Raw genomic sequence first — 26,362 nt, 5'->3', positions numbered from 1 at the left:
TCATTCTATTCTACCTCAGATTAAAACAGTTGAAGGTTTGTACTAGAAATCGTTGGGCCTGAAACTGGTGGAGAAGTGGATTCTTGTTTTTCAGCCTGTGGTCCGGGTTAAGAGTGGCAGAAGTAATTGGGATTTATTCATTCTGTGGCTTCGTGATCAATTTATGCAGGTTTTCAACAGTAAAAATACCACTTGGATCTCTGAAAGCCCTTGATATACTTTGGAATTTGGTCATAAACTGGTCCACTGCTTAAAATTCAGCACAAAGCAGTGTTTCAAAGGGTCTGAGTTTCTGAAATCTCCAAAGAATCTCATTTTTAGGCGGGTTTACTTGTAAGCCAACCCTAGATGCTAAGAGGCTTGGTGAGGCTTCAGAATACTCCTGTAATGGTGATCAAAAGTGTGCGTTTGCCAGGGTGGAGGAGCTCCACCTCTTCATGTGTTTACAGCATTCGTTAGGGTTCGAGATGGCACAGCTGTCACGTCATCACATGTCTTGCTGGAGTTCAGTGGATCTGAGATGAGGGTCTTTCCAGACTCTGGCATTGCCCTGGCCACCTGGGGGCAGTTCACAGCGGACTCAGAGGGGTTTCCCATCGGCTCATCAGAGGACATGGTCTTTGCTGAGAAATTAGACCAATTTTACATGCAGTCGGACTTACAATTTTGTTTGTGATCATAATTTCTGGATGAGATTTATGGAAAAACGTGACCTGTGGAGTTGTTTGGTACAACCCGATGAGTGGCCTGGACTTTTGTGGACCTCTCCCTCAGTTGAGTAAAGCGGCCCAGGGCAGAAGAGAGAAGCTTTTGTCTGAGAGCCTGATAGCTTTCTGGGTGCTGTGGCCCGACACTCTGAACTAGGACAGAATAGCTCAGAAGCTTGCTCCCTCCCTTCCTCTTTTCTTGCACACATTCCCATCCTCCTTTTTTTATTTCAAGCAAGTTAATTCCCAACCTTGGTCATAGAATGAATGACTAGAAAATCATCCTAACCTTAAAAATTCAACAAAAAAACATATTGATGACTAAGCCTCCAAGGCCCTGAAGGACACATCATCTCTGTACCAGGACGTCTCAGCCCTCGTGCAAAACACACAACTTTCTTAACACTCTCATGCTGCCACTCTGTCCTGTGTGCTGTGGACGTGTGGCCGGCTGGAGTAACCACGTGTGCATGTTAGTACTGAGACGCGTGCCGCCGAGGGAAAGTGCCTTCTTACAGGTGCTCAGTGACGTGTCACCCTGCACAGATGGAACCATTTAGTGCTGCTCAAAACCCCAGCAACTGTTGACTTGGAACTGAAATAAACAGAATAAACATACCTACGCCTAAGTAGAAATTGGTAGTTCCAACTTCTAGCTTTTTTTATTCCATCAGAACTATTGATAAATTCTCAAAGACCAAATATCTCTCAAACCTTCTGATGGGTTGTATAATTCGTTTTAAAAAAAACTCTTTAGTGAAGTAACTTTCTATTTTTTAGCTAAGAAGCATCTTTAGAGCGTTCAAATTCTACGTTGCTCCACATGAGCGCCTACCGTGTGCCAGGCACTGTGCCAGTTCCTTTTTTTTTTTTTAATTCCAGGTGCATCAGGTCAGGTAGTCCTGTGAAGTGGGCGCTATTACTCCCAGGTGCAGACAGACACAAGAGAAGTCTAGAAAGGTGGTCAGGGTCACCTGTTCTTTTTTTTTTTTCCAGTTTTATTGAGGTATAACTGACATACAGAACTGTTAAATTTAAAGTGTACAGCATAACAATTTGACGTCCATACGTCGTGAAATGATCACAATAAGTTTAGTGAACATCATCTCCTGTAGATAGAAAATTAGAGAAATAGAAAAAATATATTGTTTTCCTTGTGATGAGAACTCTAGGATTTACTCTCTTAACACCTTTCATATGTAATGTGCAGTAGAGTTAAGTATATTGATCATGTTGTACGTTACATCCCTAGGACTTATTTATCTTATAACTGGAAGTTTGTGCCTTTTGACTCCTTCATCCAATTCTGCCTCCCCCGCCCCACCTCTGGTAACCACAAATCTTATCTCTTTTTCTATGAGTTTGTTTGTTTTTGAAGTATAATTGACCTACAACACTCTGTTAATTCCTGTTACGTAACATAGTGATTTGATACTTCTCTACATTCATAATGATTACCATAAGTTTGGTTACCATCTGTCACCATACAAAGATATTACATAATTATTGACTATATTCCCCACACTGTACATTTCATCCCCTGACTCATTTATTTTGCAGCTGGAAGTTTGTACCTCTTAATCTTCCTCACCTATTTCTCTCATCCCCCAACCCCACTCCCTTCTGGCAACCACCTGTTTGTGCTCTGTATCTGTGAGTCCGTTTCTGTTTTGTTATGTTTGTTCCTTGTTTTGTTTTTTAGATTCTACATATAAATGAAATCATACAGTATTTGTCTTTTTTTGTCTGACTTATCTCACTTAGCATGATACCCCCTCTAGGTCCATCCATGTTGTGTCAAATGGCAAGATTTCATTCTCTTTTATGGCTGAGTAATATTCCATTGTGTATATATGCCAGATCTTTTTTAATCCATTCATCTATTGATGGGCACTAAGGTTGCTTCCATATCTTGACTATTGTAAATAATACTGCTGTGAACATAGTGGTGCATATATTTTTTCTAATCAGTGTTTAAGTTTTCTTCAGATAAATACCCAGGAGTGGAATTGCTGGATCACATGGTAGTTCTATTTTAAATTTTTTGAGGAATCTCCATACTGTTTTCCACAGCATCTGCACTCATTTACGTTTCCACCAACAGTGCATGAGGATTCCCTTTTCTCCACATCCTCACCAACACTTATTATTTGTTGTCTTTTTAATAATAGCCATTCTGACAGGTGTGAGGTGATATCTCATTGTGGTTTTGAGTTGCATTTCCCTGATGATTTGTGATGTTGAGCATCTTTTCACGTACCTGTTGGCCATCTGTATGCCTTCTTCAGAAAAATGTTTATCTAGATCCTCTGCCCGTTTTTTAAAATCAGGTTGTTTGGTCTTTTGCTCTTGAGTTGTATGAGGTCTCTGTATATTTTGGATATCAGCCCCTTATCAGGTATATCGTTTGCAAATATCTTCTCTTCAATAGGCAGCCTTTTCATTTTGTTGACGGTTTCCATCATTGTGCAAAGCCTTGTAGTTTGATGTAGTCCCATTTGTTTATTTTTGCTTTTGTTTCCCTTGCCTGAGGAGACATATCCAAAAATATGTTACGAAGACCGATGTCTAGGAATGTACTGCCTATGTTTTCTTCTAGAAGTTTTATGGTTTCAGGTCTCCCATGTAAGTCTTTAATCCATTTGAGTTTATTTTTGTATATGGCATGAGAAAGTAGTCTGGTTTGATTCTTTTGCATATAGCTGTCCAGTTTTCCCAACACCATTTACTGAAGAGGTTGTCTTTCCTCCATTGTATATTCTTGCCTCTTGGTCATAGATTAATTGCCCACACAAGGGTAGGTTCATTTCTGGGCTCTCTATTCTGTTCCATTGACCTATGACTCTGTTTTTTGTCACCTGTTCTTGACCAACCTCCAAACTCTTTCTTTTTCTCCCCACCCAGTGGCAAGGAAGCTGCCACACGGAGGGTGAAATGGCAAACATGGTTCCAGTCAGCAGGTGTTTACTGGGTACCTGCTGCGTGCTAGCCACCAGGCTCTGGGAGCCCAAAGCAAGTAAGCCATGGCCTCTGCCCTCAAGGAGCTCATGCCTGGCAGACTGCATTGCCCCCACTGTGTAGAGTGTGTTAGTGGATTCCCTGCCCCCTTTGATAAAATCAGACTAATTCAGCATGGCCCTCAAGGCCCTGCCTGCCTCATCCAACTCCCCTCTGGCCTCTCCCCATCCCCCAGCCTGGGCTCCAGCGAGGATACACGGTGGCATCTGCAGGTGGGTCACTGTCTCTGGACCATGAGAGAAGGCATGGACGAGGGACATAAGGGACTGTGTGTCCATGAAGCTGTGGAAGGTCCTATGACCAGGGCCCTGTGTCAGTGTGCCTCAGAAAGGGAGCTCAGGGCCAGATGGAGAAGGGCATCTCCTGCCTTTGGGTTTTATGTGTAGGATACTGTGAGCCCTTTGGAACATGTGGACCCTTTAAATAAAGTCCAAAACCTTTAATGCCCCAAGTCTGCTGACTCATGGACCCCACTCATGGACCCACTGCATAATGGCAGTACCCTTGCCCATCTCCCCCATCCATCAAGCCTCTGCCACTTATTTCTGGGGACCCACAAAGATGCCTCACATAGGCATCCACAGCCTTCTCGTGACCTGGGCCTCCTAGCAAATTCAGACCTGGATCCCTGTACGAGGTGTCAGTGTATAGCAAGAGTGGTGCGTCAGCTCACTGGGCTTCAAGGAATGTAATGTGTTCAAAGCTCAGGGATCTGGGAGGAGAGGGCTATGGGGGTCTGTGTCCCTTATGGGCCAGGTCTGAGCCCTGGGAGAGTGAAAACAAGACATAAGAAGCCGATCCGTTTTGGGGGAGGAGGGGCTAGAAGAGACTCTGGATCTCATGTCAGCCCTAGCTGGGGCACCCCTTGACTAAAGTCTCTGAGGATATGATGATCTGTGGCTTTGTAGGTGGTGGGTTGTTGCACTAGACATGGGGTTAGGGAAATTGTCAGGAGGCTATTGTGAAAGTTCAGGGAGAACAGGACATGATAACCTCCATGGGGATTAGAATGGGCCTTGGTGAGAGGTATCATCAGGAATTTCTTGGTCAGTGGAAGCCAGTTCTGAGGGTTCTAGTTTGAGTAATGAGGGCAGTGGAGGTGGCAATGACTGGGAAAGGAGAAGAGCAGGCTTTGCAGAAAAGATGAGTTCCATTTATCCGTATCGGCGTCTGAGCTCTGAAGTGGATTCTGGTAAATATCCCTACCACAGCAGCAACCCTAAAGGCTGGAGATGGGGATTTGGACATCATCAGCACATTTCAAAAGACTCTGAACTGGCCTCGTGCCGCTAACCCCAGCCCCATCCAGTCCCTTCCGCTCACCGCAGCCAGATTGATCCGTCTGAAAGCATCTTTTTTTTTTGTACCTGTTGCCTTCCCGGGCAGAAAGTGTCAATGGCCTTCAGCGTCTGGAGTGTGAAGGACTAACCTCTCAGTCTACAGCGCCCCTCTGTCTGATCTGTCTGATCTCTGCCTTCCTGGGTCAGGACTTCTCTGGTCACAAGTGACAGGAGTCCAGCACAAACTAACTGAGGTATCAGGGGAGTTTCCCAGTTAACACGATCAGCTGGGGTTAGGGATGTGTGTGCCGCTCGGACCCTTCCATCTCCTCCTTCTCTTCTCTTTGCACAGTGACTTCATTCTCTCAGCCCAGTCTGGTCAACATAAGGTGAAGCAACCTCCATTCTTCCAGTCTCATGACGTTTTCACAAGCAGGTAGGGTGTCCTTCACTCAGTTCCCTTAGAAAGATCCCAGGAAGAAATTTGGTTAGGCCAGCTTGGGTCAGGGACTTAGCCAGGCCAGCCAGCAATGTCCAGGGAGGTAGGTTTGAACCACATACTTAGAGAAAAGATGGAGCTCTCCTGGGGAGAGAAAACGGGTGCTTGGGGTGTTAGGGGGAGAGGCTCCGCCTACTCTAGCCCTCTCCTCCCCAGACAGCACCTTTATCTGACCAGGCCCACCTGCTCTTAGCTCACATGCCCAAAGCACCCTTACTGTTCTCAAGTCTTATCCTCAAGGGCCAACCCTGATACCCCGTCTTCTCCTTCCTACCCCCCCACCCCATATGGGGCCTTTTTGACATGGGAAAACCAAAGGATAAAGAGGTGGCGTAACTTGCCCAGGCTAAGGAGCTGTAGGGGCAGGGATGAGATCCCAGCATTCTGTCTCCAGAGCTCAGGGATGTGTTAAACTATTCCCTGTGTGGGCTTCTAGGAGAATGTGCCCTCCTGAGGGTAGGGACCCAGCCTGTCATCACCCGCCAGCAGCCTGAGGGTTGGCAAACTGCTTGGTCACCATTGTTGTTGGCCCCAAGATGGTGCCTCCGCAGTCTTTTCCTTTCCATCCACAGCTCCCAGCCTGGGGATGTGGTCTTTCTTGGTGATTTGCACCATTTAAAATTCTGTGGGAACTGGGAAGCTTTCCTTCCACACAGGGAGAGAAGAAAATATTAGTTACAATGCAGATGCCATCTTTTCCTAATCCTCTCAATGGTCTCCCACAGCGGCTCTGGGGCTTTCCCACCGATGGTGGTGAGCACGCATCCCTCATCCCCCGGACTTAGGAACACAAACCTCCGGAGAGTCTGGGTCCCATTGTTGTGCCTGATTTGAAATGCAGGATCGCACATCACACAGCCGTTGCGAGAGGAGACCCTGAGCTCCATTCCTCCCTGGGCTGGAACAGCTTTTTCTTCCTCAGAGAACTGTTGAAATGTGGGTTTCCTTGTTAATAGAGGTTCCCAGCACGTCGGTGGAGCTGGCTCTGTGCCTCCAGAATGTGTTTTCCAACCATCTCCTGGGCTCCAGCTATTCCAGCCTGTCAAGACCAGACTTGCCTGCGGTGTGGGGCTCCAGAGATGTTCATTCCAGATTAGAGCGATTTTCGGAGGCGGCCTCAGCAAGCTAGGACTGGTCCTGGCCGTGAAACCGGACCAGAGGGCCTGGGGCAGGTGGACAGCGGGCTTCTGAAGAGGATTGAGGTAGCCAGTGGGCACTTAAACAAGTACCAGGCTGCTTTCCTTAACTGCTTTCCTCCCAAATACTGACCCACCCACCATGCCTGTGCATCAGACCTTAAACACCTCAAACTGTTCATTTTATTTAACCAGGTGAATGGCATTCTGATATAGGCCTACAAAAACAGTCAACAGTTCGCGCTGTCTGTGTACCACGGTATGTCATAAGCGCTTTATGGATATTGATCCATCTCATCCCTATTAACCTGTCGTCATATGTTATTATCCCCATTTTGCAGACCAGGAGCTCTACAGAGAGGTAAAGTCACTTGCCCAGAGCCACACAGCTGGTGAGTGGCACAGTGGCCTGTGGATGAAGGGGGCAGGCTGGCCTGAGCTCTTAAACACTGTGCTATAACATCCGTTGACGTCAGGGTTATGAAAATGCTGGCAGTAGGAAAGTAGTAGCTAGACTCAGATTTCCATGAAAAGCAACAGTGATAGTAATTTATGAATTTTCTGGCTAAACTTCAATTCGGTTGGACAGTTGTGGGCCTCATCCATCCCCTCATTTGCTGTAGTTATCCGTTTACCTACCTCTCGTCTCAGACCCCAGAGCCAATGACTGGGACTGGAAGAAGTTTTAGAAGTGGAGCCATGTGAGTGGGTAACCGTGACACGGTAGTTACTAAGCCCTGCCTCCATCCCTCCCTCCCTTTCTTCTTTCCTTTTCTTTCCTGCTCAAGGTATACTTATTACTTAATTTACATACATAGCACATTTTTTTACACCCCTCCCCCCAAAAAAAAAGGACTGCTTTCAAATCTCTGATGGATCAGACTCAGGTAAGACTTGGAGTAGAAGATACGTGTCCAGCCTGCATCCTTCTCTTATGGTGGCTGTGGGTGGATCTGGTCCCTGGAATGAACCTGGCAAGACTTGTGGCAGGATGTTCTTGATCCAAAGCCTAGCAGCTTCCCTTCCTCCGGAGGTTGTGCCCCAGCTGCTGTGTGTGGTGGAGCTCAGGATGGCCAGGGCCCGTGCTGGTGCAGTGAAACCCTATTCCATCTCTGGCCTCCCCTCGCTGCCACCTCCTCCCCCCCTCAAGATAAGAGGCTGGAGAAACAAGGAATCAGACTTATCTTCCAGGAATGAAGTTCAAATTTAGGAGCAAATAGTTAAGAGAATTTGAGCCTGAAGAAAACTTCGTGTTACTATAAGGTGGTCGTTAGTAACATTTATAGCATTTGTTTGAGAGATCGATTATTTGTAATTATTTTCTTGCTTTCTCTGGCAGTTGAAGAACATAAGGTCCAAAGGTCAGTGAGTACTGCACTTCCATCCAGTGTAAACTGCTTTCTTATATGGTCACCCCTCACCAACCACGGGGTTGACAGCGCATCAAAGTACCTACCTACAGCGGCAAAATCAGAGTCAGCAAGGTCGAGCTGTCATAAAATAGGCACCTGGGAAAAATAAAAGTTGCGTTAATATATGTGATTAAAACAATGAGTGAAAGTTCTAGAAGGCATCCTCTCCCAAATACCCACTGTAATCATGAGAGTGACCATATGTGGGTGACTTCTGAATTGCCTCTTCAGTTGTTTGGGAGACATTGCCCACATCATCTGTAGACGCAGAAGCTCCCAGCGGCCCCCTTGGCTCCTTTTAATGCAGTAGAACCAGCCCTCACTGGCTTGAAATGAAGAGCCCTTTGCAATTCTTGCTCTCTCTGGCTCTGGCTCCCTCCCTTCCTCCCACCCCCTCCCCCTCCACCCCCTCCCTCTTCATCTCCCTCCCTTTCCCTTCTCCTCTTCCCCGTTTAAAATACAAGTCTGTATAACTGTGTAACCCCCTAACTTTTCACAAATTATGCAAGAGCTTAAGGGCATATTTTCTGAAGTCTGGTCTTCTGTCCCAGATTATGTGAGAGGGTCAGTCTTACGGATCTTTTCTCTCTTCTCTAGGTACTTCCCTAGAGTGCCCCAGCTCCCGAGTCTGCAGGGGGAGAGAACAGTAATTGTGGACTTTCCTCTAAGGAGTTAGGACAGAAGTAACGAGAACTGATTTTTTTTTTTTTTTTTTTTTTTTTTTTGGTAACAAGTGCAAAACAATATTATCTCAAAACCTGAAGTAAAAGATTGTCCCATATAAAATGCTACAGAAGACCTTTGATGTTTATGAGATGCTGAGAAAGAGAGAGGGGGTGGAGGATGGGACGTGGCCTGGGTGTTGGCTATCAGGGAGCAAGGAGAGTACGGGGATAGCTTTCGGGGTCTGGGCGAACACAGTTTCAGTGGAGGGTTACACAGGGGATAGGACCTGCTGGTTGCTGCATTTTCAGAGCTCAGACCAAGAAGAAGTGGACCCAGGACTCGGCACAAGGGATTTAGGCTAGGTGTACAGACTGTCAGGGTGGCTAAAGAGAGGCCAGGGTCACAGTATCGGTTAGGATTTAGCTCAGCTGCCAGTGACAGGAACACCCAAAATAACAGGCTTAAAAAAGCTAAAAGATCACATGGAAGACCTGGAGGCCGGCAGTCCAGGGCCGGGGTGTTGGCCTCACCGTTGTGAGGAACCTGGGCTCGTTCAGGCCTTCTGCTCGCCTACTCCTATGGTTTGGCCTCTTCCTCATTATCCAGGATGGTTTTGCAGCTCTGGCCATCATATCTCAGCTTGGAAGTCCCACCAACATGGCAGTTTACCCTTCCTTGGCCAAAACTTAGCCACGTGGTCACATCTCCCTATAAGAGAGAAAGACTGAGGAATGTCAGTCATCCTTTAGCTGTGTGGCAACCCGCCTGGTTAAACCAGGGCTTCAAATAATTCGAGAGGAAACAGGAGAACCTCCATAACTAAGAAAAGTCATAAACATTGGGTTATTTGTTCATTCAGTGAGTACGCAGTACCCATTGTGTTCAGGCACTGCCCGAAGGCAGCAGGGGAGAAGGCAGATGGGCTTCTGGTCCCGGGAAGCTTATTACCTAGCAGGAGGCAAGACAGACAATAAACAAATAGCAGATGCGGCCTGGTTGACAATCTACATTCTGCACTCAGGTCTTCCCAACGAGCTGTCTTCAGATGTACCTGTACATAATTAATGATCGAAGCCGACAGTGTCAAACATCAGTGCTAATAATGCCTGCGGGCGCTGTGGGCAGCCAACATCAGTATCTCTTTGATAGGAATTCAGCTCATCTGTCAAACACTCCGGGGTGGGGGGTGGGGGTCCTGCACTGTGAGAAGAGTGGTGGGGAAGAGGTGGAGGGAGAAGTAAATAATTAGTAAGCCAGAGCCCCACCTTGAAAACAGCCCGGGAGTCATTCTGCGGCCAGTGCCCTCGTGGGCTGAGGATAAGAATCCAGCTATAAAATCCCAGGTCTTTTTCTTCCTCTTGAGTGGAAGAGGTCTGGGGGGGCTCTTTCCTTGCTAAGGTGCAGGGCAGTGTGATGAGGAGAGTTTTGTGATTCCTACAGGCCTTTGAGGCCCAGCTGGGGAAGTTGAGAAAACACAAGGACACAGCCTTTTCCTGCTCATATGACCTTCAGCCACAGTCCCTGAGCCCGGTTTTGCTGGGAACCAGGCAGGTGTCCAAGTTCAGTTCACACGTTGTAAGTGGGCGTGGGTTCTAAATTAAACCCGGAACAAGTGTTACCCACCCAGAACTCCTGTCCCGGCCGCTGTGCAGTGACCTAGATTCAGTGATTCTCAAACTACTGGAGGTGAAGAGCCAGTTCTCTGTTTTGATTTAAGTTTCCTTTTCCAACCTGTCGTAAAAAATGAAATAGCAGAAAAATGACATTAAAATCACATACAAAATACAAACTCAGACTTCTGTTAGTAGATTCAAGAGACACTACTCTGTCCAATTGCTGTAAACGTTTCTAAAGGCAAACTCGGTCCTGAACTGGAGTTTGCCGGTAGCAAAGAATTCAGAGCCATCACGACAGCCCTGGGACTGCACTTTGGGCAGCACTGTCCTGCAGGCCTGGGACCATGGGCCGGCTGGCACTCTGTCCTTCCCAGCTCTGCGTTAGGACAGCTCTGAAGGAGAATGAGGAAGCTCTCTGGGTGGCCTGGCACATCTCTCCCTGGCGCTCCCTGCCCTGCTCGCGCCATGTTTTCAGCTGCTACCCGAGTAGACTGATAAAAGGAACGGCTTGGCTTATTCTCCTCTCATAGTCCCCGAGTGCAGGTGAAAATTTTACTACACGCTCTCTGCAGCCAGAGAAATGAAAGTTCACAGCTAATTGTAATCATTATCCAGGCTCCTCTACCTGACCAGGGCTCTGGGCATATACTGGTTTGATTAGCAAAGCAGCCGACCGCAAGGCCGGCGTCTCCAGCCGGCTGGCCTGGGCTCGCGGCCCCAGCAGGCTGGGAGATCACTGGTGACCCTGTGTTGCAGTTCTCCAAGGAGAGGCACGTCATGGACAGGACCCAGGAGAGGCTGAAGAAGGAGCTGGAAGAGGAGCTGCTGCTGAGCAGCGAGGACTTGCGCAGCCACGCCTGGTACCACGGCCGCATCCCCCGACAGGTACCCGCCCCCGCGCAGGGTCACACGTTCAAGGCTACCAGGCGCAAGCCCCGGTTCAGCCAGAGCGCACTACTACAGGGTGGCCTGTGGTGACTTAACGTAGGCGCGGCTCTAAGGAGACCTTGAGAAGAGCTAAGGTCAGGAATCCAAAGTACGTTTCGTTTCCCCGTGGCCGGTGAGTGGATGAAGGGAGAGCAGCTGTTCTGTGGTTCTGTAAACAAGGCGCAGGCAGGAGGCAGCAACGCAGGGTGATACCTAAGGGAATATCAGGCTGGGCTGTGGTTCAGATAATTGAACTCTTGGCCGACTGCCTGCAGCCTCGTACCCTGTGGAGCCTGCTTCCTTCCCAAGGCAGTGGTTTAATTTCAGGTGAAGAGGGGGTATCATCAGGGCGGGTGACCCAGAGCGACAAGGCCGCCTGTGCCCTAGTGGGGCTGGCACTTATCCACTCTCCATCCCTCCCCTCCCCGGCCCCTGGCCCGGGGAGGGGGGGGTGGGTGGGAAAGAAGAGGAATCATACCAGCGACCACAGGCTCATGGCCAGAATGTACTTTGTGTGCTAGTCCTTTGGGCCATAGCCGTGAATGATGTTTTTGTATTTAATAGTATAGAAATTGAAAAATAGAATAAGTGCAGAATTGAGGTATAGAGCTTCCCTTGGGTTTTTTTTTTTTTTTTTTTTCCATTTATTTATTTATTTTTTTTTTTTTAAACATCTTTATTGGGGTATAATTGCTTTACAATGGTGTGTTAGTTTCTGATTTACAACAAAGTGAATCAGCTATACATATACATATGTTCCCACCTGATCCGACCAGTCACGCAGGACGGAGTGACAGGAGAGGGGTGGCTGAGGGTGAGGGAAGGGTGTCATGTTGTGAATGTTTTCTTTTCAGGTAGCAGCTTTCTCAGCACCATCAAAGAAATAATCCTGATTCTAACTTTGTTTTTTTTTTTCTTCTTTTAGTGTAAAATCGATTGTAGAAAATAGAGTAAAAAGAAGAAAATTAAACTCTTACCTGTAATTCTCCCTTCTGGAGATGACCACTATGAACATTTCGATATAAATCCTGCCAGACTTTTCCAAATCAAGTATGAGCTCATGCTGCATAGAACTTTGCAGCCCACTTTCTTCCCTTAATGATATTTCCTGGGAATTTTCTCCTGCTCTGAAATGTTCTCCCACACCGGTCTCCACTGTCTGTGTCCACTGTATGCTTTCTGCATTCTGTATTGGGCACTCTCCCCAACATCCTTGAAGATAACTTACTGTGTTCACGACTATAATTATTTCCTCAGGCTCAATTCCAAGAAATGGAATTTCTGTGTGAAAACATTTTTAAGGCTAAGATGCAATTTTAAGGTAACCATGGTAGCGTACTATTCTAAGCTAACTGATCAAATGTTGGCATGTCCTAGAAAGCTTATCAAAGTTTATAAATCTGATGTCTGTCACCACCATCATTCTCCTTATCGGGATCATAAAGTTTGTTTCCCATTTGCCATGAGTGTGAATTTTCAGCTATACATCACTCCCGATTGTATAACTAAAGACTGTGACAATAATAACGATAGTTATAGCCAACACTTTAGTCCTTTAAACCTTTATAGCTATCCTGTAGGTGATATTATCCCCGTTTTACAGATGATGTAAACTGAGTGTAACTTGTCCATGTAACTTGTCGCCCAGACGAGCCAGAATGCAAACCCAGGCAGATTAGCTACAGGAACAACCATACTACAGCACAGTATAAATTCTCCTTTTATTATAAACATCAGCATCACTATAGCTAGTGATTTTTTTAGCATCTGCTATGTTCCAGGCACTGTACCAGTGCTTTGCATATAGCATGTATGCAGGTATATAATCTTCCCAATAACATTGTGAGATGAGAGACCTGGCCCTCTTTGTTCCAGGCCCTCCAGAGTAATCGGTGTACCCAGAACCACACTCAAGGGTCGATTCCACAGTGCCTGGACTCCACCTGCATGTGGACCCTCCTCCCCCATCGACCAGGCCTGGAGAGGGGCTGTCTTAGGAGAGGGCTCTGAGGGTGACTCGTAGATGACAACAAACACCCTCCTCCAATTGTTGGGGGAAGGGGGAGAATCAGACCCACCAGACACAAATTTTCTTATTTATTTTCCATCACTTCATATCCTTCAGGTCTGCATAAATATCATCTTCTCGTGATACCCTCCTAACCACAGTATTTAAGAGGACAGCCCCCATCCTGATTTACTTCTTCCTTAACTTTACAACATCTGACATACCGTACCTGTTGCTTGTTTGTCCTCACTAAAATAGAAGCTGTCCACTAAAAACAGAAGCTCTGAGGCAGCGGGGACTCTCGTCGGCTTCATTCACTGCTGTAAAAGCAGTGCCTACAGTAGTACTTGGCACATAGTAGGTGATCAGCAAATAGCTCTTAAATGAATTAGTGGGTCTTCTAAGAATTTGGCATTTGACAAAGAGCCGACTGAGGAAGAAGAGACATAATAGCATTGTCCTCTGTTGGCCCAAAGAAGTGGGGAGCAGCGCAGCTAAGCTTGCCTTGCCTACTCCTCACGCACTGTTTTGTCCCAAAGGTGTCAGAAAACCTCGTGCAGCGAGACGGTGACTTCCTGGTTCGTGATTCTCTGTCCAGCCCCGGGAACTTTGTCCTGACCTGCCAGTGGAAGAACCTCCCTCAGCACTTCAAGATCCGCCGGACGGTCCTGCGGCTCAGTGAGGCCTACAGCCGAGTGCAGTACCAGTTTGAGATGGAGAGCTTCGACTCCATCCCCGGCCTGGTGCGCTGCTATGTGGGCAACCGGCGGCCCATCTCCCAGCAGAGCGGAGCCATCATCTTCCAGCCCATCAACAGGAGGGTGCCCCTGCGGTGCCTGGAGGAGCAGTACAGCACCTCCCCCAGCCAGGCCCAGGAGGGCAGCCTCGTCGAGGGAAGGCCAGACGTGGCCAAGAGGCTGAGCCTCACCATGGGCAGCCCCCAGGCCCGAGAGCAGAGCTTGCCCAGGGGCAACCTCCTCAGGTGGGTCAGGGCCTCCTGGGTCGGTGTTGGGAGTGTGGGGGACCCTCTGGCCGGGACCAGGCTTAGCTAGGCAGGCGTGCTCCCCCAGGAGCAGAAGAACCATGAACGACGTTAAGAAGAATGTCAAGTGTCATTGGAATAACTGTCACAAGGCAGTGCGTGATTAGTTCCCAATTGAGTTGGTGCCAAAAATAAATGATGCAGTTGCTGAGGAAGGGGACGGCTGACTGGGAGGGACCTCCCAGCGAAGGAGGTAAGGATTCCGGCTAGTCTGAAGGCTAGGGAAAATGTGGATAGATGCTGTAAAGGGAAGGGTATTCCCAGGGAGGGAGGGGGCTCAGCATGAGCAGAAGAGTAGAGTTAGAAAAGGGGCGAGTGTTGCTTGGAGTGAGGAAACTGGTGGAGCTGGAACACAGGGTGCAGCTGTGCAGGGGGCTGGCAGGGGGAGGTTTAGGGAGGTGACTGACCCCCACCCGATCGGGGAGACCTTAATGCCAGGCTAGGGGATTGGAGGAGCCTCAGAGACTCAATGTGGGGAACAGGATGTCCTAAGAATTGGACGGGACAGCGCTGTGCGAGAGGAGTGAGGAAGGGGAGGGCAGGGATAGCAGCTAGTGAGCCGCGGAGGGTCAGGCTGTGCGGGTGGGGTAGGGCGAGGGTCAGGAGACTCAGAACCAGCCTTCCCCAGGCTCTTCTGCATGAGGGGAAGGTGGAGAAGGGCAAGTCAGATACCGCGGGAGGGACCGGAGAGCGTGGACTTCGGAGGAAAAACCAGTTGTTCCATCTGAGACGCGACTGTGGGCTTGCTGAGGGCCAGTGTCCAGCAACAGTTCTGGGGTTCAAGAGGGGAGTTAGGCCTGAAGGCTTAGATGAAGACTTGGTCCAAAGGGAGAGGGTGATTGACTAGGTCGGAACAGACGAGATTCCTAAGACAGGAGACGTCAAGAGCCCAGGGGCTGCAGTCTGACCCTCGGGGGATCTCGGGGAGAAGAGTTCAGAGAAGTGGAGGCCGCGCTGAGGCGCCCCGCTGTCGACTATGAGTGGTGTGCCCTGTGTTAATACAGGACCTGTCGCTCATGGAGAGAGGAGGCCTTGTGCCTATTATCTAGCTGTCAGGACAGGAAAGCAGGCAAGAGGCAGGCATGGTAGGGTCCCGGCCCCTCAGTTACACGGCTCCCCTTCTCCAGCTCCCTGGCGTCCAAGCTTGCACAACATATTTTATTCCACTCACTGGTTTTCTTTCTGGGCCAGGAGGAAATGTCATAAACTGTAATCTCTAGACTGCAAAAATTCAGAAGCAAAATACAGGACTCTGAGTAATACGAATGACGGCTGTGTGCTACTAGGAAGCTCTGGTAGATGTTAGTCAGTGTCTGGCGGTGGACCCTGCCGCCTGCCCTCCAACGCTGGTCCACCCCTGACCTGGTCAACCCTGGACAAGCTACTTACCTCCTCTGGGCCTCAGTTTCTTGGAAAGGTGGGGCTTTTGAGGGTTAAATGGTTTAAGATCTGCAAAGTGCTTCGAACAGTGCTGGCCCATAGAAAGTGCTAGGTGAGTGTCCATAATCCTAGTAATTATTGTTTTCTGGAGAGCAGTAGAATGCAGGACTCAGGGCAGTTGCAGGGAAGGAGGCAAGAGCTGACTTAGAAATTCTCCTTTTCATGGTAATAAGATCGGAAGTGAGATCCCTTAAAATATTAAAAGGGGGCCTCTCCTGTTTCTTTCGTGGTGGGCGGGGGGGTTGGCTGCTGAACTGGTGAGCAGGCAGTCAGTGTCGTGAACAGAGCCAGGATGACCCACAGAACCCCTGCCAGGAACGGTGCTGGGGAGGAAGGCCGCCTGGTCAGCCCTCAGCAGCCTGGATTTAAAATACAGATTTTTTTTTTTTTTTTTTAAAGATAAGAAATAAAAGAAAGGCTGAGAAAGTCACTAAGTCGACGATACAAACCTAACAGAGCCACTCTTCGGATTGCCCTTTGAGAGCAGAGCTCCCTAAGCCTTGTCACCCATTTGCACAGGTTGCAGGCCCAGAGACGCCTAATGGTAGGGGTGGCGTGGGCTCAGCACGGAAGATGCCCCGAAGCCCTGCCCCTCCGCGTCAGCGGCTCCACACCTTCCCTGACGTCGGGCCTGCCGGTTGGCTACCCGCTGCCGGCATAGGCGTGCGCTCTGCCAGGTTGCATTCCGGGCCGGTGATGGGGCCCTGGTGTCCGACCGACCGCTGGCGGTGATCACTGCTTAAATATCGCCTCGCTGAAGCTACTGCCTTTTGGAATTTGCCCTCTGCCCTGCTTTATCTCTGAGGGGTTGCTGGAATTTCTCTGTTGCTGGAAGTTTGGGGTGGTTTGTTTTATTTCTTTGGTGCTTGCAAAGGTAGGAAAGAACTTGGTGATGTCTGTAACATGAGCTTGTCGGGGGCGTTGGAGAGGGGGAGGCCGATTAAAGTTCATTACGACTTGGCTGGTGCAGTGCTTTCTGTCTTAGCAAAAGAGAAATTCTGTTCTTTGCTGCTAATTAGAGAAATTCCCAGTCTGGATTGGCAAGGGACAGAGGAATGCTAGCTGATCTTGTTGTTTCGTTCCACCTTTCCCTGTGCGGCTGTGCTCCGTGCCTCGCAGCCGCTGCTTGGTGACCCCGCCAAGTCCCTTTTCCCAACTCGTCCTGAGGAGGCTGGCTGTGGGATCCTCCTAGACGCGTAGGACAGACTCCTCGGGCAACCCTGCAGGTTATCTGGGGGACGCTGAGATTTGCACTGAAATGGAAACTGCCCCACAGCTTCCTTCCTAACCGTGGCACTGTGAGGCCTGGGGGAGAATGCATGTTAGGTACACAAGTCTTTCCTTCTGGGTCTGTAAGTAATTTCAGGCACCGTTAAAAGTACACATTCCAGTTCATCAGATTTTCCTGAGAGTCTCTTGAAACCTTTACCCTGATCTGCTCAACGGGATGGAAAGGCTCAGAGGAGGCAGCCTGGGACCTAACTGGATTGGTCCTGGGACGCAGGGTCGGAGCCCACGGCAGAGTCACGTACTAATCGCCCCCATCAGTAATTTCCACCCTCCACCAGACATTCCTTTACTCTTAGGCTGTGCGGGAGCACTCTCATTCTGAGCAATCTTTTTTTTTTTTTTTTTTTTTAAACTTTCCATGACGTTGCCTAAAGGTTTTACGATTTAATGACATGTTCCTGCCCCACTTGTCTTTTGCTTCAGAAATAGAGAGAAGAGTGGTAGCCAGCCAGCCTGCCTGGATCACATGCAGGACAGAAGAGCCTTGTCCCTCAAAGCCCACCAGTCGGAAAGTTACCTGCCAATTGGTAGGTCTTTGGGAAATTGGGAGGGAGAGGGTGATAGTGTTTCCCCGACTTCCTTCAGGCTGCTTCCCCTGCCCCATCTGGTCACCTAATTTGGGAATGACAGAAGACTCCCTGTCTGCAGGCTGTAGGATGAGGGGTTTGTAGAACTATATCCAGATGCAAATCACTGAGCTGGACGCTTTATGGGGCGCCAGCTTTTAAGCCTCATAACAAGCCTCCAAGGTGGGCATGGTTATCGTCTTTGTGGCTGAGAAAACTGAGGCGCAGATATTAAGTGATCTGCCTAGATTCTTCTATCTAGTAAGTGGTGAAGCCAGCATTTGAACCCAGGTTTCCTGATTCTAAGTCCAGTTGCTAACTGGTGGTCTTCATAACGAATGCACCTCCCCCTTAGTCTCCTCCCTGGGCAGATGGTGAGTGGGTCAGTCCTGGGGCTCCTGGTAGAGACCCCTCTTCCTCTCCATTCTCCTGCCACAACCAGAAGAGTGAGATGGTATGGAATGTGGGGAAATCAAGTAAGCAATTATCTTAATAGGTGACGGGATTGTTTTTCATTATTTTTGTAACTGACCTTCCTTGGGGAACCACAAGTTGATTTTCCTGCTGCCCCTTTGTAAACCGCTTGGATGTGGGTTATCTCAGTGTCTTTTTCTCCCTTCCCCGTGTGTCTCTGTCTCTTTCTTAAAGCTGGCTGGGATCCACCCTGGCTTTGAGAGTGAATCAGGGCCCCCTTTTATGTTATGTGGCTAAAGACTTGTGTTTTTTAGGGCAAGGTTAGATTACTCACTGCCCTCCAAGCTCAATGTAGTTCCCTGTTCTGACTGTACTAACCTTCTGTGACCATAAAATGACATTGCTGCCCAGCTGTCGGTGGTCACTGGGATTTAGAATTCCCCCAGAAGTGGGGTGGGGCCATCTTAGCCCTTGACATGCTCTAGACTGCTCTAGACTGCTCTAGATCGGGCCTGTGGTGGTCCATACTGACTTATCTTTTGTGGGTGAAAATCAAAATCCTAGGGCCTGAATTGAGGGCCAGGAGCTGTCACTCTAGTTTTGTCCGTTTCATGTTCTTCGCACAGCTGAGCTTTTTCTGACCCTCTCTTATCCTCCACAGGTGGTAAGCTGCCCCCTCAGTCCCCAGGTGTGGGCACAAGACCCTGCCCAAACTCACCGGTTTTTAGGACAGGCAGTGAGCCCACCCTGAGCCCAGCAGTGGTTCGGAGGGTCTCCTCGGACGCTAGGGCAGGGGGGGCGCTGAGGGGCTCAGACAGCCAGCTATGCCCCAAACCGCCCCCCAAGCCCTGCAAAGCGCCCATGCTCAAGGCTCCCCGGTCTCCGTCCACCTGGCTCAACTCAGAGGCCAACTACTGCGAACTGAACCCAGCCTTGGCCGCAGGCTGCGATGGGGCAGCACGGCCGCCCTTCTGTGCCCAGGACAGCTACGTGGACCTGCTGACCGCCAAGCAGAACGGCGGGCCGGCTGCCCGGAACTCTGACACCAGCTACTTGATCCTTGATGACGATGACGGGGCAAAGCCTTGGGAGCCGCTGCCGACTCAGAGGGACAAGGGGCAGGAGGACGAGGGTACATTCGTGACACCCCTCCTGGAGACTGCCTCCTCCTTCAAGCCCAACGACCTTGAGTCGAAGCTCCTTCCTCCTGAGAACAAGCCCCTGGAAACCGCGATGCTGAAGCGTGCGAAAGAACTGTTCACCAACAACGACCCCAAGGTCATCGCCCAGCACATGCTGAGCATGGACTGCAAGGTAGGTGCCTGGCGGGTGGGTTTGGTCGGACTTCCGAATGTTTGGAAGGAGGATCTATCTGGGCCTCATTTTGCCTTACCTTGTGACTGCTTTGCTCACAGGAAAACTCAGATGATAACCTGGGTGTGGGGATTTATTTAAGGGGTGGGGACTACAGGCCGGGACAACCCTTGCCCAGGCAGGAAGCTTGTACAATTCACCTGAGACAGAGGGACACAGGCTGCTACCCAGGGCCGTGCCTTCCCTCTCCCACCCCTGCTATGTCCTTCTCCCAGCTGGCGTAGATTTTCAAGTTCTCCCACAGCCTCAACTCCATCAGAACTGGTGAAGTCAAGTCCAAAGAAGAGTAGATTGTAGATGAAAATGTAGTTTCTGGAGTAGCAGAGCCTTGGCTGTTTTTATTTTCATTGTACATGCTACATATGTACATTATATATTTGTTTTATTGTTACAAAAATGGTCTTTAGGATAAACTTTTTTTTTTTTTTTTTTTTTTTGCGGTACACGGGCCTCCCACTGTTGTGGCCTCTCCCGTTGCAGAGCACAGGCTCCGGACGCGCAGGCTCAGTGGCCATGGCTCACGGGCCCAGCCGCTCCGCGGCATGTGGGATCTTCCCGGACCGGGGCACGAACCCGTGTCGCCTGCATCGGCAGGCGGACTCTCAACCACTGCACCACCAGGGAAGCCCCAGGATAAACATTTTTAAAGTTACTTGCTCAATTTAGAAAAATTATAAAATACAATTATAAGATACAATTTTAGAAAAATTATACAATACAGATTAAGAGAAAAGAAAAGATAAAAGTCACACAAAATCCAGCTTCTTGGTGATCACTATTGTTAACATTTATTCTGCAAATAGGTACATGTAAATAATAATTGCATGCATATCTATTTGTTTACCACAGAAATGGCACAGGTCTATATATACCATTCCAAACCCTTTTTGTCTTCCATCGAACAACATGCCATGACTATGTTTCCATGTGACTACATAAATCTGTGTTTACACCGTCATCATTTTTGATAGGAAGCACTTCTTTTAGATATGGGTGGCTTTTGTTCATAGCTGGCCCCAAGACAACCTCATCCTTCAGAGAGAAATTTCTAGAAAGTAGGTGTTTAAGGCTGGGGTGTGCTTAGCCCATGCCTCAGTATAAGGAGACAGATCCCTTCATTTGAGCAACAGATAAGGACTTAGATTTAAAGTCCTTTTTCATTTGTAGCTCAGTGGAGTCAATTAGCTTCAAAGATCAGGGCTTATTGAGGAATTGGGTTTTCCTAAATAAATTTCCTGGGTCATGAATCGTGGCAGGAAATCTAATCTCCGAGTACTCCCCCAGTGAGTTCCTCAGTTGATTGAAGCTCACGGGGGCGCAGAGGGCCTCCCAATGTTCCTTAATGAGGAACGTTAAGCAGGTGCTGGCTGCTCTGGGGTGAACAGTCTGGGGGGCTGCCAGGAAAGGGGCTGTGTTGGAAGAACAAGGGCTGTTCCCGTGGTTGGCTGGGTGTCCTTGGGCAGTGCCCCAAGCGGTCAGATAATTTGCCTTGTTAAGACCTTACCTCACTTTAATGTGAGCTAAACCTGTTTGGGCAGGAAGAGGATTTAGGTCTCCTGTTCCAGTAAGTAGCTCTCATCCTGGGCCCTGGATCTGAGAGCAGAACCACACCAATAGCCCAGGAGCCTGGTGTGAACCTGTCTGGGTTCTCCATGGAGGAAGCTCCTTGTTGGGACCATGGGTCCAGGTTTACAGAACAGCCTAATTTCCAGGAGGAAATGAATCCTTCCCTGTTGTGGCCTCAGGTGGGGGTTGGTGGTAGTCTAGGAGGAGGTGAGATGCCTGACCACCCTTTGCAGGAGAGTCTGGAACCTTCCCACTGCCTTGGAAGTCTGTTCTCAACTGAAGGGATGTGCAGCCTCCCCTCCTTCTTGTTCTGTTTGCATTTTGTCCTCCTGGTGAGGGTCCCACTCCCCTGTCTGCCTTCAGGCACCGCTGGAAGAGGGGCTGGACAGATCCCCCAAGCAGCGAGGCAGAGACCTGAGCAGGAGCCCCCTGACTGACCCCTGTTCCCAGCCCCCAAGGGCAGGCTGTTAAGTCCTCCTTCCTCCCTCCAGAGTACCCTGCCATTTCCTTATTCTCTTCCTGAACCACTGACTTCAGGGCTTTGCCAACAAATCACGCACAACTAGTGTCTGTAAGAGGGAAACAAAACAAAGGCTGTTGTTACTGACTCTAAATGCAACCAGATGGGGCCACCAGAAGCCGAGAGCAGGCGCTGGGCAGCATCTGGGGCCCAAGTGCTGGTTCCCACCTGTGCACAGAGCCTGGGGTGTCAGGACAGGTGGATGGCCCTGAGCGCCTGGAGGCTGCCTGCCCAGCAGTGTGAGCCCCTCCCCGGGGCTGAGCCCCTCCCACCCTGCAAAGGGGCGCCGCCTTGGCCTCACTCACCTGCTGGGCTCTGTAGAAGCTAGAAGGGAGGCCCAGCGGCCAAGGGCCTGGCCTCTGGGGATGAACTGCCTGAGTCTAATGCCACCTCCCCCTGCCTCTCGGTGTCTCTAAAAGGAGAACAATGCCATAGCCCAGGTGGTTGTGAATACCAAAGCCTGCCTGCAGCCATACCATGCCTGCCCCAGAGTGAAGCTAAGTTAGTGTTCACTAGTGTTCTGTACTGAGCCTTGGTTGAGCCCCAACCGTGGGCCAAGCCAGGCCAGGTCATGGTGGGAGAGGCAGGAGCGACAGTGACACAGAAATCCAGACCACAGCCCAGGTGGGAAGTGCTCTGCAGGGAAAAGCACAGGACCTGCAGGGCCTCTGAGGTAGGGTCTTAAACATAGGGGAGGGAGGGAATCAGGGTGGAGATGTCTGAGATGAGTTTTGAAGGCTGAATAGGAGTTGGCCTGATGAAGAACACAAAAGGCATCTTCCAGGTGGCAGGCAACACACACGTGCGGAGACTCAGAGGTCAAAAGCCGTGGGGGGAGGGGTTGGTTTATGGAGGATTCACCCTGTGTGGGTGGTGAAGGGCACATGGGGTCAGCTGGGGGAGGGCCTGGGGTCTTTCCTTCTTGTTTTTAAGTCTACTTTTGGGCTCGTGTCAGGTTGCTGCCTTCAAAGAACTTTGCAGTTCAGTGAGGGAGACAGGCCCGTAAGAGCACAGTGCAAATCAGAGTCCTCTGCAGAGGACAACAGACACGGATAGTGGAGCCAGGCAATCTCATTTCTATGGAGAAGGTCCCTGGCAGCTGGGAGGAGAGCAGGGCCAGGCCCCTCTCAGGGCTCCCCTGGGTCACTGCAGCAACTCCCGAGGCAACGGGATAAGGATCCAGCAGAGTTCTGAGATCCTGCAAAGCTAGGATGGCTGAGATCAGAAGAGCAGAGGGTGGCTAGAATAACTCATTGTGGGGCATTGATGTCACCCTGCACTGCCGGGTCCAGCTCATAGTAAATCCGCTACAAGTGTTCATCCCTCCTCTGCATCTCTGAGCTGCACGGCCCCAGGCTTTTCCAGGAGACCTAATCCAGGTTCTGCACTGTGACCTCACGACACCCTTGTTCCATAGCTCAGCCTTGGGGCAAGCAGGTGTCAGCATTTCCTGGTAATACGTCAGGAAAGTGACCAGGGGATTGCACGTTTACACTGAAGGAAAACAGACTGGAAAGGAAAACAGCTTCCAGAATAAAACTGAGTCAATGACAAGCCTTTGACTCTTGTTACACAGAGTGTGCGTGAATTGGATGTGTTGGGTTTGGAGCCTCTGACAGGACAGGTGTCTAAACAAGCAAGCAAAATGTATGTGATTGCAGGTGGCCGGGGTGTGCATCAGGGCTGTCTTGTCATGGTCAAGGTGTAAATCTCTTTCAGGAGATCTGGCCAGAATTCTTCCCCCTTCGACGTGGCCAACGATTCACAACTTGACTTTTTTAAATAGCTGGGGTTTTAGGGCCATGTGATCCTTGGCAAAGTCTTTGAGAAAGGTGAACTTAGCCGTTGTGTTAGAGAAGGGGAAACTGAGGCCCAGAGAGCAGAGTATGAATCCTGCACCCTATTCTGGAGTCTGTGCTGGACAGTTCATCCCCGGGGCTGACAGTGGTGCCTCTGCTCAGCCACAGAAGTTAAGGGTCAGAGTCAATAATATCAGCTGAACTTCCAGATGTTTTTCATGGCCTGTTATGAAGACACGTGGACTGTTCACATACCTGGGATAATTATAGTTGAGGACAACACCGGCTCAAGGAGAGGGATTGTCCCGCGCCTGCCGCGTGTCCAGGGTTGGTTTGACCCACTGTATCTGCTAGTTGCACTGTTAGTCCATCAGTGCTCTGTGAGTGTCACCAGCCCCGTTTTAGAGACGGCCTAACTCAGTTGTAGTATTTGGAGGTAGCATGTAACAACCCTAAGTGGTCAACTAATACCTGATTCCAATAAGCTGTGATCACACACTAGAATTGAGATGGGGAGAGCTGGCTGCGGCAAACCAACCAGATTTCCTTTAAGGAAGACCTCTCGGGGTGGTGGGGGGGAGAAGTGGGTGTGTTTGAGGCCTCGGGTTTCAAATCGCTATACACGTTTCTAATGGTTTCCAGACGTACGCTGTGTTTCCTGAGCCCAGGAGAGGTGTAATTAAGGGTAATAGGAGCCAGCCCTGCCGTTAAGTGAGAACAGGAACGGCAGAGCCTGCAGCAGTGCAGCATTTGGACGCAGCTCTGCTTTTCCACTGCAGGGGATCCGTTTGCTGTGCGCACCCACAGCCCTGCTGTTGGCAGCAAAACATCACAGCAGGATCCAGCCTGTGTTAGACAAAAGCTTGAAGAACTGTACCATTCTCTGACCAGGCAGAAACACCAAATCTGCAGAGTTTGCAGACCAATCTAGGTGCTTTCCTCCCAGGTTTTACATTCCAGTATGTGCATTAAAATCCTCCAAATATATTAAAACTGTATCCTAAGATGCCACTGCTTAAAAAGAAATGCAACAAGTCAAGTGCATCCACACTGTTCCAGTTGAGTGTATTTCTTTCCATGTGATAAATTCGTATTTGCAGCAAGCCCACGTCCTGGTCCAGTTCATTTCAACCTGTGTTCTTGACAGGTCGCGAGGATACTTGAAGTCTCTGAAGAGATGAGGAAGAACATGGGCATGAGCTCAGGGCTGGAGCTCATCACCTTGCCTTATGGCCACCAGCTGCGCCTGGACATCATCGAAAGGTGAGCGGTGCTGCTCTGCATTTATGGCACTTTCAACTCCACAGGCTGCAGAGCCACAGGTTTCAGAGCTGGGAGAGACCAGGCACCCACCACCCCAGTTCTGCCTCGCTTGAGCGCGGGTGGCCCAGAAGCCGTAGCCAGAGAATTCCTGGAGAAGCTCAAAGAGACAGCAAAGAGGAAGTCAGGGAACAGAGAGCACGTTCCCGTCCCTGCTCCAGGAGCAGGTGGAGGAGCGGACAGACGACCCGCCTGGGAGCACAGCTCACCACGGCCCCTGCCAGCCTGGGGTGGGAGCAGTACTGCAGGCAGGCGGAGCACGGACGCCATACCACCTCCAGCCTGGCCCACTGAGCTGCGGCCCCCTTGTCTCCAGAGTTCAAGACTGCTTTAGGAATTAAGTGGGAGTTTGTGGGGAAGTTGGGAAGAACAGAGCCTGAACAATGTTTTCTCTGAAGGGAGGGCAGATGGGGGATCAGAGGTCAGGGGATGACGGAACTCGGGCCCCCAGCCTCTGAAGCATCACTGCCCTCTTCTCACAAAAAGCCAGGGCCCTGGCTGTCCATTAAAACCCACTCACTTGAACATCGGATATTGAGAAATTAGAAAGATAGAAGTAGTGAGGCACGTTTTTAAGAAAAGAAGCACTAGACTAGATTCTCATATTACCATAGAAGTTGGCCTTTTCGACACAAAAGAAAAGATAGTTTTTTGTGTGTGAGACTATCTTGTTATCAAACAACCTGGTTGTTTCTCCAACCAGGTTCCCAATTGCCACAACACACATGTGGTCTTTAATGGACAGCCAGGGCCCTGGCTTTTTGTGAGAAGAGGGCAGGGGTGATTCAGGGGCCGGGGGCCCGAGTGCCGTCATCCCCTGCCCATGGCTTTCCGTGATGTTCTGGGTCACGGCGCTGTCCAGTACAGCAGCTCTCTGTGATGGCAGAAATCTCATTACAGCAGCCACTAGCCACATGTTGCTACCGGGCACCTGAAATGTGGCAACTGAAGGATGCAGTGTTTTATTTTACTGTGTACTATTTTTTTTTTTTTTCTTTACGCGGGCCTCTCACTGTTGTGGCCTCTCCCGTTGCAGAGCACAGGCTCTGGACGCGCAGGCTCAGCGGCCATGGCTCACGGGCCCAGCCGCTCCGCGGCATGTGGGATCTTCCCGGACCGGGGCACGAACCCGTGTCCCCTGCATCGGCAGGCGGACTCTCAACCACTGCGCCACCAGGGAAGCCCGACTGTGTACTATTTTAAGTGTCAGTAGCCACATGTGGCTAGTGGACAGTGCAGTCCTAGGCTGTCAGCCCCTAGAAAGTGAACATTGTATTTTAAATAGCCTGGGAGGGTCGATAACAGCTGCTTTCAAGGTTACCTGACTATGAAGCAGATAAAATGGCTCCAATACTCCTATTGCCTTGGCTTCACAGCCACAGATGCATCCCGTAGGAAACATCGAGAGTACCAAATGGAAGACTTCTGGGAGGCAGGAGGACAGGAAATGGCCCCTGATGCCTTTGATCAGAGGCCAGGGTGGGTGCTTGTTGGCCTGTTGTTCAGTGTCTTTGGGCAATTGTAGGTCCGACTTCCGAATTTCCCTACTTTCCCTGCTCAGCTGTTCTAGATGCTAGCTCCGCTCTCCAGGCGTCCTCCTCCCTCCCCATGCCGCAGGGGCCTGGCTTCTCATTTCCACTAACTTTCCCTCCTTCCTGGTCTGGGTCCGGTGGTCATCATTTCCACAGAGACAGCTGTGCTGCCATGCGTCCCAGTTTCTCATGTGATACATTTCAGCCTGAAAACTCTCCGGTTGCAGGCC

The 26,362-nt window shown here is 49.8% G+C and overlaps 1 protein-coding gene across 6 annotated transcripts in view; it reads left to right on the top strand.

The window, feature by feature from the left end:
- Nucleotides 1-26,362, top strand: part of BCAR3 (BCAR3 adaptor protein, NSP family member) — a 117,742-nt gene that overhangs the window by 76,755 nt on the left and 14,625 nt on the right. For 4 of the 6 annotated variants that reach the window (XM_032652934.1, XM_032652926.1, XM_032652952.1 and 1 more), the window contains 5 exons: nt 11,091-11,219; nt 13,809-14,251; nt 17,465-17,568; nt 18,683-19,335; nt 24,428-24,543. In XM_032652934.1, the coding sequence (XP_032508825.1) occupies nt 11,091-11,219; nt 13,809-14,251; nt 17,465-17,568; nt 18,683-19,335; nt 24,428-24,543 (1,445 nt within the window). Of the gene's footprint in view, nt 1-11,090; nt 11,220-12,224; nt 12,312-13,808; nt 14,252-16,445; nt 16,626-17,464; nt 17,569-18,682; nt 19,336-24,427; nt 24,544-26,362 lie in introns of those variants that run through there. The other 2 variants (XM_032652958.1, XM_032652968.1) reach the window with 2 other exon arrangements.

Source organism: Phocoena sinus, chromosome 1 (assembly GCF_008692025.1).
Source record: "Phocoena sinus isolate mPhoSin1 chromosome 1, mPhoSin1.pri, whole genome shotgun sequence".
In the NCBI taxonomy this organism is placed as follows: Eukaryota; Metazoa; Chordata; class Mammalia; order Artiodactyla; family Phocoenidae; genus Phocoena; species Phocoena sinus.
This window is presented reverse-complemented; position numbering and strand designations above follow the sequence as displayed.